The 14,178-nt window shown below is 42.6% G+C and overlaps 1 protein-coding gene across 2 annotated transcripts in view; it reads left to right on the forward strand.

The window, feature by feature from the left end:
* The window catches only part of RPRD2 (regulation of nuclear pre-mRNA domain containing 2), a 44,381-nt gene continuing 30,203 nt past the window's right edge, over positions 1-14,178 (forward strand). For both annotated transcript variants that reach the window (XM_065420142.1, XM_065420143.1), the window contains exon 1: positions 1-222. In XM_065420142.1, the coding sequence (XP_065276214.1) occupies positions 21-222 (202 nt within the window). In that variant the 5' untranslated portion in view covers positions 1-20. The remainder of the gene's footprint in view (positions 223-14,178) is intronic.

Raw genomic sequence — 14,178 nt, forward strand, 5'->3', positions numbered from 1 at the left:
TGTGCGACCAGGGGAGGAAGATGGCGGCCGGCGGCGGAGGCAGCAGCAAGGCCTCCTCGTCGTCGTCCTCCTCGGCGGGGGCCCTGGAGGCGTCGCTGGACAGGAAGTTCCAGTCGGTCACCAACACCATGGAGTCCATCCAGGGCCTGTCGTCCTGGTGCCTGGAGAACAAGAGGCACCACAACACTATCGTGTATCACTGGATGAAGTGGCTGAGGAGATGTGAGTGGGGGGGGATGGGAGCAGGACTCCGGGGGGGGGGGGCACCATGGCGGGAGGTGGAGATGGGGGGGAGGGGGGCTCTTGAGAAAAAAGAACCACGGCCTCATTATCTGTCCCTGGATGAGCGAAGAGGGCACCAGGAGGGAGATGTGGGGGGCGGGGCATCTAGGAAAGTAGGCACCACAACCCCATAATTTTTCATTGGAGGAAGAGAGAGAGAGGGGGAGGCAAATGTAATGACTCTCCATTCAACCATTGAAACAGGTTAGCCGGGGTCATGGTGAATTCTCCGTTGCTAGCCATTTTAAAATCAAGATTGGGTGTTTTCCTAAAAAGCATGTTCTAGGAATTGTTTTGGGGAAGTTCTCTGGTCTGTGTTATGCAGGAGGTCAAGCTAGATGATCACAGTGGTCCCGTCTTGACTTGGACTCTATGAATTGGGAGAGTGAGATTAGGAGGGAGGCATTAGGGGCTGTGAGGGACTCTGGGGAAATAATCCCTTACTTCCTTTCACTTGCCTTCTATGTCTAGTCCCTTCTCCCCATTTTCCAAACCCTGTTAATCCAGACATTTCCCCTGATATGAATTCCCCCCCCCCCCCGTTATCCAAACCCTATTGAGAAATCTGTGGTTCCATGTCTCTTATCCTATGATTCCCACCCTACAGACTCTTTAATCTGCGTCTTGTTTATAGTCCCTTACTGTGCATTAGGTTCTCAGTGGCTTCCCCTAGTTATTTAAGCCACCTCCACTCCTACCCAAATGGTTCCTTTATTGTGTTTTAAATACTTTGGAGTCTATAAACAAAACTATCAGTCTGTGTACAGCTGGTACAATCAGAGATGTTTGCAAAATGCATTGGTTTTCTTAGCTTAAAAAATGCCATTTCTTTCATTTATTAATAGATGATTTGTGGTGTTAATAAGAAGTAATAGAAATGCATGGTACCTCTTGCATTGTACCTCTTTAAAATAGATCTGTTTCAGAATTTAAAAAATCTTGCTTATGAATTTGGGAATTTAGTGATGTGAATTTCTAAATTGGTTGAGATCTTTGTTTATAGTTCAGGACAAGTCTGGGAAATCTGTTGCGTTGCTTAGAGTGTTTGTATGTGTGGTATTTGATTCACAAGCAGAAATGTTCAGTTTGAAGTGGATGTGAGTGTATATCATTTACAGTAATATACATTCTAACACAACTTCACAAAAGTCCAAAAACTGTGGTGGGAATCAACAGAATGTTTGGGGTAGGGAGAGAGGGAGTGTCTTGAGAGGATGAAGGGGAGATAACTACCTTCTTGTACCACAGGTTTCAAACATATATTTAATAATTGATAGCTAGTCGTCTTCCAGCTTTAGTTAACTTATTGAAGTTAAGGCTCTCTGGGGCATAATTATCCAGAGAAGAAATTTTTAGAGCACATAACTTCTAGGCAAGCCCTTCTAATCTCTCTCAGTTCTATCATATGGCATTATCATTGCTGTGCATGCTGCTTACAGTGTTAACCAGTAGCTGAGGAGTCCTCTCCAGAGTCTCAGGTAAAGATTTTCGAATACAATTCCAAGAAAAAAATAAGGATGTAAATTAACCGCCTGAAACATCAGCTTTCATTTTTGGATGCTAGCCACAGTCTTCTTCCCCCACTCCCAAAATAGTAGTCTGTTTAGATGTGGGTAGGAGGAAGAGTATTGGATATTAAAATCAAATCTAGAGAGCACTGGCAGTAGTTGTATTGTGGACTTGACAGTGGAGAGATTAATCTTTTTCACTAGTCTAAACATGGTTTGATCATCTTTGCTGGAATTGCTCTTTCATATGTTCTTAAAACATTCAAATCTTGTACTGTCTCAGTATGAGCTTTAGTAAGTTTTGCAGGAGCAAGAAGGTAACATTAAAGTGGCATTATAACTCTGTTACGCTTAAAAATGTTTGAAATAGTTCGTTTTCCATATTAAGAGATGATTCTCTAAGTTGCTGAGTGCCCTTTTTACCTTGTTTACTTTGATTGTATTTGAGGGCTCTCCACAGGAGGGAAAGCAGGATTGAGTCCTCATTCAGGAGCTGTGTCCTGCACTTGCATCGCTTATTCTAATCTGTGCAGGCTGATAAATGCTGTGAATTAATTGGCAGAATAGATTGTAAATTGTTATGAATCTTGATTCTTGTGAGGTACAGTTATTAGGGCTTGAATTGCAGGTATTTGTCTAGATGCAGAGATGATGGCGAGTAACTATATTATACACTGCTTCAGTTAGCATAACTGTGTTTGCATTTTAAAATCACACATTAATTCTTCCTAGCAGTCTGAAAGTCTCAAAAGCAAGACTTGCTTGTCATTTGGAATAAACTGAGATGTATCTTGCAACAAATGTCAATGAAAATTAAGGTTTTGGAGCAGTCTGCAAGTAAAGGGGACATTTTGTGAGAGTGAGACATTTGCAACTCAGCTAGCATGCGGGTTCAAATAGAAAATTAAACTATTTTCCTTGCCTTTTAATTAGCATAAAAAACACTTAATTGTTGAAATTCTCAACAGTACAGTTGTCTGACTTACTAAAATTGTAAACAGTTTGCTGTTATCAAAGGTTGTAATTAAACTTTATTTTCAGATATGTGAACTCAAATGAATATCTTAGTGAGAAGTGAATCTTACTTCTAGGGCTGGGATTGCTGGGCAGAGCAAAATAGAGTAGTTCATAATTTTCTTTTGTTTTGCTAGCGTGACAAGTAGTTAAGTTGTTGGTTTTTTTAATGGTATCATGTAAAAATCAAAATATTAACTCTTAAGAAGCTGCTTTTGTCAAAACCTCTAATGACCTCTTTTCTAAAGCTCAGAACTAGTACTCCATCCTCATCCTCAATCTGTCATCTGCCTTTGACACCATTGATCATGCTCTTCTTTATATCCTGTCCTGTCATGGCTTCCGTGACTGTGTCCTCTCCTGGTTCTCCTGTCACCTCTCTAATTGTTCCTTCAATGTGTCCTTTGGCTCATCCTCTTCATCCCCCACATTTCTATGCAGTTTCCACAGATCTCTGTCCTTGGGCCCCTTTTTTCACTATACTTTACCTCTGGGTAATCTCACCTGCAAAGAAAATTCAGCTACCGTTTCTCTCTGCTAAGGACTCACAGATCGACCTCTTTACTCCAGACCTATCTTCTGTCCAAACTAAAATCTCGGTCTTTCTGACATCTACTTGTGAATGCCTAGCCATCAGCTCCTTCTCAACATGGATAAAACAGAGCTCTTAATCCTCATCCCCCACGAACCTCCCTGTTACCTCCATTCCCGTTCACTGTGGACAACACCACCATCCTGCTTGTCATTCAGGCCTCTAATCGGGGCACCATTTTTGATTCAGATCTCTCTCTAAATCCTCAAATTTAGGCTATGTTTAATTTTCCACATAGGGCCTTTCTTGTTCATCCACTTCTAAAACTCTTGTCCGGGCAGTCCTCTCGCATCTTGATTACTGCAACATCCTTCTCTCTGTCCTCGAGAAATGCAGTTTTGCTCCACTCATATCCATTCAGAATGTTGTCACAAAGATCATTTTCTTAGACCATGTAATCCCTCTTTTTGCATCCCTCCTCCGGTTCCCCCTTCTCTATCACATCAAACAAGCTGTTTACTTTCAATTTGAAGGAGCTTCATGGCCTATCTGCTCCCTACCTATCATCTCTTAAGCTTAAGGTTAAGATTTTGTCACAGTTATTTTTAGTAAGTCATGGACAGGTTGCAGGCAATAAACAAAAATTAATGGGAGCCTGTGACCTGTCTGCGACTTGTACTAAAAATAACTGGGGGTGTGGGGGGAGGGAAGGAATTACAGCCCAAGCCCCACTGTGTGGGGACTGGCAGCCTGAGCCCCACTGCAGGGGCTGGGGCGCACAGCCACGGGAGGGCAGGGGGGCACACATCTCCTGCCACTGATAGCTGAAGCCGAAGAAGTCACAAAAATGCAGTAAAGTCACAGAATCCATGACCTCTGCGACTAAATCATATTCTTACTATGCACCATTGAGACATTGACTTCCTGCCTTCCCATCAGCCCAGGATGCATAGGGCCCTACTAAATTCACGGACATGAAAAACATGACATGGACCCTGAAATCTGACTATTGTAGGGGAGACCAGATTTCACCGAGTTGGGCAGCCAGAGTGTGGTAGCAGCTGGCTGGGAGTCCAGCTCTGAAGTCAGCGCCACCGCCAGCAGCAGCGTAGAAGTGAGGGTGGTATGCTATGGTATTGATGATTACCTGTTCTGTTCATTCCCTTTGAAGCACTGGCATCACTGTCAGAAGACAGGATATAGGGCTAAATGGACCTTTGGTCTGACCCAGTATGGCCATTCTTATGTTACTGCCACCCTTATTTCTGTGCTGCTGTTGGCGGTGGTGCTGCCTTCAGAGCTGGGCACCCAGCCAGCAGCTGCCCACCGGCTGCCCAGCTCTGAAAGCAGCAGCACAGATGTAAGGGTGGCAGTATCACTACCACCCCCACAATAGCCTTGTGACCCCCCCCCCACTTACCCATTTTTGGGTTGGGACCCCCACGATTACAATACCATTACATTTCAGATTTAAATATCTGAAACTGAAATTTATTATTTTTAAAATCTTATGTCCATGAAATTGACCAAAATGGTCCATGAATTTGTAAGGCCGTAATGATGCAGCTTCCATCACCCATTTGATACGTTTTCCGACACCTTCATGCTTTCTTCTATGCTGCCCCTCATGTCTGAGAGGAACTCCCCATAAACAGCACAAAACTAATTATTCTCCTTCAGATTCCACCTTAAAACTCTCCTTTTCTATCATCCCTACAAAAACTTGACAATAGTTAGGTGGCATTGTACTGAGTCCACCGCCTATCATGCTGAGCCAGTTTGTCTCATTGTTTCCTCATACTCTCTTACCTGTCTCTGTATCCACCTGTTGTTCGTTGCCTTATACTTAGGGTATGTCTACACTTACCAGGGATTGATGCGGTGATCTATCCACTGGGGGTCGATTTAACGGGTCTAGTGAAGACCCGCTAAATCGACTGCAGATTGCTCTCCTGTCGACTCCAGTACTCCACCAGAATGAGAAGCATAAGGTAAGTCGACAGGAGAGTTTCTCCCGTCGACCCGGCGCGGTGTAGACACCGCAGTAAGTCGAACTAAGCTATGTCGACTTCAGCTACGTTATTCACGTAGCTGGAGTTGTGTAACTTAAGTCGACTTAACTCCATAGTGTAGACCCGCCCTTAGGTTGTGAGCAGTTTGGGGCATGGACTGTCTTTTTGTTCCGTTTGTACAGCACCTAGCACAAAGGAGTCCTGGTCCATGATAATACAAATAATAGCTGGTAATAATTAAGAAAATTTGACTTGCTTTTAATAGCTGTTATTTCCTGAGAGCCTCTTGCAAAGGGTAGAATTAATAAGATAAGAGAGTGGCTTTTTGTCCCAGAATTCTCAATAAAGTTTTTATAAGATTAAGATGAAGGTACAGTAGAACCCAGTTGTCTGACCCTCCATTAACCGGTTCTCTTTATTAACCAAACAACCAGCGCACACAGGTCCAAAAGAGGGCAATCTCTCCTGTACCCTCTAGATGGCACTGCAGCCTCGCACTTTCCCATTCTCTGGGTTATCCGAATTTTTGGTTATCCGATCTGGCCTGAGTCACAGATGCCGGTTTCTAATTTTCCCTGGGGGTGCTCAGCCTCTGCACAGTCCCAGGCCCCACTCCACCCCTTCCCCTAAGCCCTCATCCCGCTTCTTCCCACCCCCACTTCACCCCTTCCCCCAAGGCCCCACTCCTGCCTCGCCTCTTCCCCTCCCCGGTCCACCCCCACCCGACCTCTTTCCACCTCCTACCCTGAGCACGCCCTCTCCCCTTCCGTCCCCCCAGTGCCTCCTGCACACTGCGAAACAGCTGTTCCGCAGCGTTCAGGAGGCGCTGGGAGGGAGGGGGAGGAGTTAATCGGTGCGGGCCACCGGCGGGTGGGGAGCTGGCTGCCGGCCGAGTCCCAGTTAGATTGGATAAATGAGGTTCTTCTTGTTAGAGCCCTGTGTGGGACAATTTTTTAATCCCACCTCACAATTCCCAATCGCTCCCGCATTTTTTGTTGAATTGTTATCCTGCTATTAAGACAGCAAATCCTACGGGACCTGCAGGATCCCAGTCCCACTGCAGGTCTCTATTGCTTGTACTTGTATTGAACTGAAAAAAATAGCTTGGTGTTTACATCTCTTAGTAGGGTGACACTCTTAAAGAAAGCATTGTACAAAAATTAAATTAAATTGAGCAGTGTTATAGGTGGTATTTCTGAAATGATACTTGTCTTATACAGTATTTTTTTTCTGGTTTATAAATTCATTAAACATATGAATAAGGGAATTAGAATTTTTTCTATAATGTCATCTGTAGTGACATTAGCAGCACTGTTAAAAAGATCATTGATTTTCATGCAAACTGTGGTCAGGAAGAAATCTCCCCACTTACACCCACCATCATATAGTCAGTCTTGCACACTTAGCTAGGTTCTCATCTAATGGTTTCTACCATCCTCTGGATACTGCTTGAGACAGAACATTTATTGATTTTTGTTTTGGTATTTGAGTTATTTTCTTTAATTCCAAAGTTTTCTTCCTCTGTTTATATCATATAGTATGTATGTGTTGTCAAATCCTGTCAAATTTTTTTCCCTCTGCGTTTCTCTACTTTAAGTCTCTTAACAGATAAGGTACTATCTAATTCTTATACAAAAGATGTGATGCTATTAGAATGGAACCACTCCTTTTTTAATGCAGAATTAGCGCTGACATTTAGATATCTCTGTCAGCACATGATTGAATTACCTCTTCACCAGTTTTTTGTTCTAGTAGTATAATCATATGGACAATGACCGCTTGCTTATGTGAAAACTGAAAGTTTCACTAAAATAGACAATATTTTCTTTATAGAAGTATAAGGTATTTAATGCTGTGAATCACTTTTTCTCCAAAACTCTCACTACTGTGAATCTATATTATAAAAGACTTTCTGACAGGACTATCTAATTTATTCAGTGTGCTTGCATAAATACTATTTAGCCACAAATTAAATATAACTGCTTTTCAGGTCAGTAAGCTATGCATTTATTAATTTCAGACATGTTAATCCATCAAGCAATATAACATCACTTTTAAAAAAAAGTACAGGAGGCGCACTTGAAGAAGAATTTGAAAAACATTTGGCCATTGGCAGTGTGAGATCAATAATGCAGTTTACTGTTTCATGAGAAGAACTGATGTCTCCTTTACAATTTGTTGAGACATCATGATCGAATAAAAGGTCTCTTCATTCATTGATGTATAATAAAGATTTATTCAGGTACCTCCCAGTATGTTAACTGCATGCATTCCCAGCTTACCAGTTGCATAATGCAATGATGTGATTGAAATTTGCTTCTTTTTTGCATATGATTCTGTTTCATAAAAGCAGTGTGCAGTTAGTATGTTCTTATTTTGATATAGTTTTTAATTGCTAAAACCCACTGCATATTAAGACTTGTGTATAACTATAAATATAGCTTTATCAACTCTTGATTTATTTGAACATACTTTTTTTGTAGTTCGTAATTTGGGAGGGTTAGAAGAACCAATTGACCCTAACTAAAAAAAAATATCTTATTTCTGCCTTGGTGCATGTGTTAAAGTTCAACATCATGAAAACTACTGTGAGGTTTCAAGTGCTGGATTGTGGCATAATTAATTGAATTTAGCTGTTAGAACTAACTGACTTTATTTGCCACTTGAAGAAATCTATAGGATGGTTGATTTAAAGAAACGTAAAACTTGATTTAAAGGAGCCCTGGCAAAACCAAAACAAATTATTTAAAATAAATCCTTAAATTATTATAATTTTCTTGTGGTCTAATTTTTTGGCATTGTATAGAAGATTTCTGGAAGTCTGTGTAGACAATACAACTGTGACAGAAATGCATCCAGTGACCAACGGATGGATTTAACAAAGTTGTACAGAATTTTTAATAACATTATGGTAAACCTTCTTAATTTGGCTGAATAGTTGTCTAGTAGATTAATACAACTGAATTTTAATTGCTCTTCACCAATTTGGCTGCTTGTTTTAAATTTTTTTGTAATTGACTCATCTTACATCTCAGTCATGTATTAGCACAATTCTGCTGTTTGTGTTTCACGGCACTGTAGAGGAAGGTTTAAATTCAAAATATCTTTTGGGGGAGGCAGTGGCCTGGTGGCTGGAGCACTATTCCCAGCTCTGCCACCGGCCTGTTGGATGACCTTGGGCAAGTCATTTGCTTTCTGCCTCAGTTTCCTCATCTGTAAAATGAAGAGAAAGATACTGATCGTTGTAAAAACATGCTAAGATCTATGGATGAAAAGCACTAAAGAGTTAAGAATTGTTTTTATTATTAAATAACAAATCTTAACTTTTTTCATATCGGGTTTTCTATTAAACATAAATTTGGGGCCTAAACTACTTGTGTCCTGTTTCATAATTGTTACCGCAGTTAACACAGCATAATGAAAATGGCAAGAAATCTTTGTGTTAAATAATAGCAACAATAATTGTCCATAAATACTTGAAAAATGTACTTTTCTGCTAGTCAGTAATGAGTGAAAAGACTTCCCTCTGGGAACTGAAAAGTGAGCCTGACATGAGCCTTGTAAATTTCACTTTGCTACTCCTGCTGGGACCCTCCTGTGGGCAGGAGTGGTAGAGACAGTGGACTGTATTCTGTTGCTACTGGGTTGCTCTTGGAGAAGGAGGAAGATAAATGTATCTAGTCCCACCATCCCATTAGCAGCCTTTGCTGCTTCTGGCCTTATACTTGGGGGTGTGCAATGTGTAGCAGTAGAAGAGAGTCTCATATGAACCTCTGCTGCTATTTGGGATGGGCTGGGAATGAAGAATAAAGATCTTCTTCCTTCTCCTAAGAGATTGCAGAAGCAGCAGGCCAGTGTCTGTGGCTTCTGCATGTTGCAGGTCTGCAAGAGGAGCGGCATAGGGAAATTTACAAGCTTATAATCAGTTTCACTTCACTGACACAGCAGCTGGAGGGCCTCATCCTGCAGGGAGACCTCGCCCGCCTTTCCCAAAAGGAGGCGTGTAGGTGGGCATGCTCTCACAAATGGAGAGGAAAAGCATCAGAAAAACTACATAGAACAGGATAGAGAAAGGGAGGGCAAAGAAGCAGCATTTGTGCGCACGCATCTTCTCCCTCAACACACCTATCTACCCTTGTCTTTTCTCTCCCTCATCCTCAGCACCAGAAATGACAGGGATGGGGAGAAGAGACTTCCTCCTGATTGTGTACTGAACATAGGACTCCCCCGTCATCTGCTAGCCAAAGCTAATACAAAAGACTCGAGGTGGGTGGGCAATAGCAGCTTAGATCACTACCTTGGGACGACTTGGACACAACTTGAGTTGGGAGGTGTAATCTCTCTTCTTTTTTTTTTTTTTTTTTTTAACTGGGCACTGGCCTGTTAGAGTCTAGTAAAATGTTCAGGTCTTGAAGTTAGCTCTCCAGTGGATATCTTCCTAAATGACTATGTATAGTCAGTGTCTTGAAGCAGATGTGACTTAACGCTTCAGAAAACACATTAATAAGTAATCATTGCATACATTCCCACACTTGATGCAAATTCTTTGCAACTCATGATCTCACACACACACCTTTAAAATAAGTTCACCATGGGCACTTTGCCACAGGTAGTGCCAACTGCGCTAAACTAGCTTTGACTAACTCGTCCCATAGCTTTTTTCATTTGATAATTTTATGGCTAAGTGCTGAAAAGATGTTGTCATAACAGCTTTATTTTTAATTTTTGCTTTCTGAAGACAAAAGGTGTAGAGATGAAATTGTAGACTTTACACTGTGAGAATTAACGGTTATTTTGGGCTTTATAAATGGGCCCATTGTATGGCATGGGCACATTTACAGTGTGGATTAAAAGCATAGGTGCAACTACTGCCTATAACAGCTAATATAATAGGAATACGTCACTACCAGAACTACTGATACAGAAAAAACTACCCATTTACCTCTCCTCAAGGAGAAGCCCTGGCTTTGAGTTTTGGTAGACTGGTAAGGGTCAAAAATTCCAGAGTCCAAGACCATCCTCTCTCAGAAAACACCTGCCTTTAGTCCTCCAAAATTCAAATCTAGGCACATCAAGCTCCTCAGCTGTTGGTGTGTGGCAGCCTGGCTCAGTTCCCCCTCTGTGGATGGACATCAGCCTGTTCTGATTGGACTCAGTTGCTGGATCCCATGTGCTTTTAAGCCTCCTGGCTCTGGGTGGTAACTGGTCACTGTTCCTAGCTCTGGATCTCTCAGGCATACTTCCAGGTTCAGTCCCCATGTCTGACACCCTTCTTGGGCAGTGGGACTCTACAATCTGGCCTCCTTAGATCTCCATTCCTCTTGGGCCCCCCGTTACTTGTACATGATCCCTTAGAGTTTCCCCTCATTGTGGGTGCTCTGGTCTTCTGTGTTAATCCCTTCAACAACCGTGTGGCAGGCAAGCAAGGAATACAGGCTTAGCAAAGGAATTTTTTAGTCACAGGTACTTTACTGTTAAAGAGCACTGGAGAGATGCAGATCTTTGGAAAATATCACAGTCCTGAATGTGCCCTCTTGTGTCTCATCTCACCCTCCTGCGAGTTCTGGGTTTGGTCAGTGCCCATAGGCTCAGGGGTTCTCAAACTTCATTGCACTGTGACCTCCTCCTGATGACAAAAATTACTACACGACCCCAGGAGAGGGGGCGGAGCCTGAGCCCGCCTGAATCAAACTGAAGCCCATGGGCTTCAGGCCCACTGCCTGGGGCTGAAGCCGAAGCCTGAGCCCTGCCGCCCGGGGCCAAAGCCTGAGCTCCGGGGCCGAAGCCCTTGGGTTTCAGTCCCGGGCAGTGGGGCTCAGGCCCAGGTCCCAGCAAGTTTAACGCCAGTCCTGGCAACCCCATTAAAATGGGGTCACGATCCACTCTGGGGTCATGATCCACAGTTTGAAAACTGCTGGGCTAGCGAGGCCTTCCTGAGTTCCCTCTCCTTACCCCGGCCTTCTGGCATGAGGTCTTGGATGGCCACTCCTCACAGACCATTACCCCTTAAATATAGTTTCTGACTCCTCTAGGGAACGTGCCCAGGCTGAGGAACTCCAGCCCCCTCCCCAGACTAGACTTCTATGTAGAGACTTCATTGTTTTTGTGGACAGGCTAGTAGTGGAGGGGTGAGAGCTGTTGACCCTAGTTTGATCTATGCCAGCTTCTCTCCCTTGTAATTCAGCTAAATATCAAACCCCTACTACAAAATGGATGCTCTAATCCAAAGTGGAGGTTGCAATACAGTGTGGCCCCTGAAAAGAAATGGTGGTTACAAAACATGATTGAGTTCATAAATTGACACAGACATACCCCAGTCTATCACACCATGGCTCATAGAAAGAGACCTAGTCTGCTAGTTAGTCAGGGCCCATGCTATAATAGGATGTTAGAGATTATAGCTAACACTTTGCACACCTATAACTTACTTTTCTAAACCAAGTTTGGAAAGGAATTTTCCCTCAACTCAGAGTGGCAGTGACCTTGGTTTTTTTCATCTTCCTGTGCATCATGGGGTTCACATCATTCCCCAAGATCTGTCTATATCTCTATTAATCAACTCCTGCCATTGCAGGGGCCGCATGCATTTGTTCACTTCAGTCCCTTTTGCTCTCAGCCCATGGCACACAATAGCTTAGTCTCATGAGGGCAGTTCTATTTTGGTCTAATTCTAGCTCTTGGCTTGGTGTGGTCGGGTGGTATTCAGTGGCAAGTGATATTCAGGAAGTCTGGATGATCTGGTGGTCCCTTCTCGCCTTATGCTCTGATTCTAGTAGAGCAACTGTGATGTTACCATGTGCTATAGCTTGCCAGTCATCAAACACAGACTTGTGAAATTAATTGAAATTTTTCCACCTTTGGAGGGGGCCAGAAGACTTCATTTTGACAAATCATAAGACTTCTCACTGTATTTTCCCTTCACTGAGGCCATCATCTTGTCACCAAACACAGCATATCCCTTGATACCCATAAGTAGATTCCCCTCTCTAGATGTTTCCATGCAGGCAAGCAGAGAGGTGATTGGTTCATTAGGCTCCATCTCTTTTCTAGAGGTTCAGTAACATCCCACAAGTGTTTGCATTAAGCATCCTTAACTTCATTCCTTGGAAGAAATATAGGGTGTGGCCAATGGTGTTTCAATAAATGAGGGGCAGCAAATATATAAGAAACTTGGCCACTGACTGTTTAAATTTGCAACATGTGAGTGATCACATTTCTCAACTGGCTGCAACGTATTCTCTCTAGTGTATATTTCCTGCCCGAACTGCAGGCCTAGTATACATGGGAAAGATTTTTCGGTATAACCCAAGGCATGGATTTATACCAATATGGTTATACTGGTATAACCCCCTGTGTAGTCATTTTTTCTAATACAAGAGTGCCATTTTTCATTTAGCTTGTTGGGAAGGAGTGTAATCTAAAAGGAAAAAGGCCAGTCTTTTGCCTGAATAAAAGTGTCCGTGGGGGGGGGGGGGGGGGTGTTATACCAGTATAGAGTTAACTGATAAAACTTGCCCATGTAGACAAGGCCCTAGGCTATATAGGCTATATCTGCACTGCACTATAACACCCACAGCTTGCTCAGCTGACTCGGGCTGCAGGGTTGTAAAATTGAGGTGGAGATGTTCAGTCTCGAGGACCCTCCACCTCATGGAGCCCAGAGCTCAGGCTCCAGCCCAGGCAACTACACAGCAATTTTAAAGTCCCGGAGCCCAAGCCAGCTGACATGGGCCAGTGGCGAGTGTTTTATTACAGTGTAGACATATCCATAGAGGCCTATTGCCTGGTCTAGATCATGTTATCCAACATGTCAAAGAGACACTGTAAGTGAATACCTCTGAATTCACAATAGGTAGATTAGAGGTACAGTAGAACTTCCGAGTTATGAACATCACAGTTACGAACTGATCAGTCAACCACACGCCTCATTTGGAACCGGAAATACGCAATCAGGCAGCAGCAGACACACAAAAAAGCAAATATAGTACGGTACTTTGTTGAACAGTCTACTAAAAAAATAAAGGGAAAGCAGTATTTTTCTTCTGCATAGTAAAGTTCCAAAGCTGTTCAGTTGTAAACTTTTGAAAGAACAATAATGAACATAATGTTTTGTTCAGAATTACGAACATTTCAGAGTTACGAACAGCCTCCGTTGCTGAGGTATTTGTAATTCTGAGGTTCTACTGTAACAGCTAGCAAAATCAGAACATAGATGACATGGCTCCAAGGGAATCTCTTTGGTCATCTGTTCAAGCAGGAGGTGCCCTGAGCTGCTTCCCATAAACTTTTTTTGTTACTATTATTTGACTGTTTACATGGTATGGAATGAGACCAATGCAGTAAACAATGAGTTACAGTATATCTCTTCTCATCTCAATGAGCAATGCCATCAAATGAAAATCTATATTTCTCCTAACACTCTTACTTTTGAAAGTTAAAATATTTAGCTACTGGGTCATGACTTGTTCAGGCCAGTTGCAGGGCAGCAAAATAAAATAAGCTGCATCTAGCACTTCCCTGCTGTGTCACTATTTTTTGGCTATGCAGGAACAACACAACATCTAGGGGAATGAGGGGCAGAAGAGACATTTCATGTATCAGGAGATTTATCTTAGTATTTTCTGTATTGCTAATACCATAATATCTAAGTGTTGATGAGAGATACTTAGGGCTCTTCTCTGATTAGAGCACAATACAGGATAGGCCTCTTTGCATATGCTTTATAATTGAAGCTACAAACTTATGGGCAACATTTTTCCTTCTCATAGCTTTCCCCATTATGATAATAGAAATGTTTTAACTGAACACTATGTGAACCATTCTACCTCTG

Source organism: Emys orbicularis, chromosome 20 (genome assembly GCF_028017835.1).
Source record: "Emys orbicularis isolate rEmyOrb1 chromosome 20, rEmyOrb1.hap1, whole genome shotgun sequence".
Lineage (NCBI taxonomy): Eukaryota > Metazoa > Chordata > Testudines > Emydidae > Emys > Emys orbicularis.